The sequence below is a fragment of the Syzygium oleosum genome, unplaced genomic scaffold (genome assembly GCF_021117445.2).
Source record: "Syzygium oleosum isolate NSW1041296 unplaced genomic scaffold, Sole_v2.1 Sole_v2.03, whole genome shotgun sequence".
Lineage (NCBI taxonomy): Eukaryota > Viridiplantae > Streptophyta > Magnoliopsida > Myrtales > Myrtaceae > Syzygium > Syzygium oleosum.
The window spans coordinates 10,220,924-10,223,096 of record NW_026607487.1 but is presented as its reverse complement, the minus strand read 5'-3'; the positions used below and the strand labels follow the sequence as shown (position 1 = coordinate 10,223,096).

At 44.4% G+C, this 2,173-nt stretch overlaps 1 protein-coding gene across 1 annotated transcript; it reads right to left on the bottom strand.

Annotated features, from left to right (window-relative positions):
* Positions 1-422: 422 nt before the first annotated feature.
* LOC115689880 (probable LRR receptor-like serine/threonine-protein kinase At1g05700) lies at positions 423-2,173 on the bottom strand. Its single transcript, XM_030616063.1, has 3 exons — positions 2,107-2,173; positions 1,259-1,799; positions 423-1,161 (listed from the first exon to the last, which is right to left on the bottom strand). Exons 1-3 carry the CDS (start codon positions 2,171-2,173, stop codon positions 423-425), a joined length of 1,347 nt encoding a protein of 448 aa, XP_030471923.1.

Genomic DNA, 2,173 nt, shown 5'->3' with positions numbered 1-2,173 from the left:
TTCTTCTTCTTTCCCCCTCATTGTAGATTTTCCTCTTAATTTACAAACTTATATTTCTCTGCATAGAGTTGAGACCTAGACTGCTGAAGGGCTGACCCAAACGTGGCCCATTAAGAATGGTTCCTGGTTTGTTTTTGAGACTTGGAATATGATTCATGAGCATCATATGATGCTACGTAAAACAAATACCGGAACCCGATCGAAGAAGTTACAGTAAACAGTCACATAACTTGAAAGAAATAAACATATGGAACTCTAAGGTCATAAAGTCAAGTACATCCCTTTATCTCTCGCTCGAATTGAAAAAAATAGTCCTGAAGTATAAAGAGGAGATATTGCTATCAATTCATGAAGACTTGGGACAGTTTCAGGCTCTCATCAAAGTGTGATGAAGCTCAAGTAACTCTTCGACCTCCTTCATGTCAACCCCCATGGTTCACCAATGTGTGATCACCATTACCGTTACTGCTCACTAGGATTTCTCCATTTTGTGAGGGCACGACAGGAGCCTGTGAACTTACACTTTGCTGAGGATTTGCTTCTTCATGTGGACCAGTGGTCGCGGCCTGTCCTTGTGTGGGCCTTGTCTTGGGCCTGCGTAGTATAAGTAAAAGGATAATCAAGCCCGGTAGTAGAATGAGGCCCAAGATCAGTCCAACAGGAAGCCCAATGAGCAAGCCCAGATTCTTCTTCTTCTTCTTCTTCTCCTCCTCTGTTGCTTCGGCCGGTAAAGCCGGTAAGGCCGTGTAAATCTCGATGCCACTGATGAATGGCGACAATGCCGAGTTACCATTCGGTCGCAACTGGACATTCAAAGTGCCATTCGAGCGTACATACGCCTGTGTGCTATTACAGTTGTAGTACCCTATAGTAATGGTGGATATGTAGTCATCATTGATGTAAAAACTGAATGTCCTTGTCTCGGATTCGTCGATATTACTGGAGAAATAGGCCCTCACATAGTGTTGGAGATCGTGGATCCCGTTAAATGCGAAGGGCAAGTCGATCGTGTCTGTTGGGTTCGGCGCTTCAACTGCTTGGCGAAGAACGGAGTAGGGCAGTCTCTCATCCCCGCAGGAAGTAAAGGAAGGGAGGGTCACCGCTTTCAATCCGGCTGGAGTATTTGGTTCCCATATTCTGTCATCCTTATCGTCAGGATACCTATTGGAAAAGAAGAATACCCATAAAAATGACTAAGAATTATGTAGCAATTACTTATAGATTTGTCGGATTCATGATGAAGATAATGGCATCTCACCCAAGAATCCATTTATTTTCATCTGCGCCATAACTGTAGCGGTAACTTGTGAGCCAAGTAGTGTTTTCCTCGTCTACAAAATCGTGGGGAAAGGACAACAGATTCGTCAGCGACCGCAACTCCAAGGCATTGATGAAGGGGAACTGCTTGTGCTTTGTCTGGACCAAGCAAACGCTGATGTTCTCCTTTTTGGAATAGTAGAGCAGTTCGTAGAACTGCGGTTTGGTGTTGGAGGTCACGATGGTAGCCCATTTCATCCCCTCCACCTCCAACTCGAAAGTAGGTGGGTGCGAGTGGCCATCATAATTTCCGTAGTAAAAGGACGCTCTGATCAAATATGTAAATTCTGAAAGAGAAGAAGCCTCTGCGGGCAGTGCGTAGCAATTCCTCTTATGCTTTGGGAAGATTCGAAGCGTTTTGAGTTGGGTCGAATTGGGGGAGCTGTCAAGTTGGACGGCTTTGTTCTCACCTGTTTCGGTGTATCCCTCATCATCATCCCAATCATCGTAGCTAATTTGTGATCCGCAATCTATGTATACATCTGTCGCCACGGTCGGTCACAAAATCAGAGACAAAAGGCAACATTCGAGAAGATGCTACAGAAGCCGAATGGGATATGCATTTCCCTTGCATCAGGTATCTAGAAAATGCTCAAGACATCTTTCACAGATTACCAAATGACTCAAACAGAAAAGCAAAGACCTCTCCTGTTATGCATTCTCTATTTTGAAAGTTCCATTCCGCGATTATATGCTCGAAAAATCGTAAAATCGCTTGTGACCATTCTGTAAATGAAGCATATACGACGCTGTGCGGGATAAGAACAATGATGGATCACGGGCTGTTACCAGATTGAGAAAGAGCTTTTCCGAGGATGATCAGAACAACCGTCCACAACAAGAACAGTAACCCCAT

Excerpts from the sequence above, each read along its gene's own strand:
- LOC115689880 (XM_030616063.1), bottom strand. The coding sequence starts at position 2,173 with ATGGGGTTACTGTTCTTGTTGTGGACGGTTGTTCTGATCATCCTCGGA. Across the intron at positions 1,800-2,106 it reads AAAAGCTCTTTCTCAATCTG|ATGTATACATAGATTGCGGA; the intron begins GTAACAGCCCGT and ends CCGTGGCGACAG. Across the intron at positions 1,162-1,258 it reads GAAAATAAATGGATTCTTGG|GTATCCTGACGATAAGGATG; the intron begins GTGAGATGCCAT and ends CTTTTCCAATAG.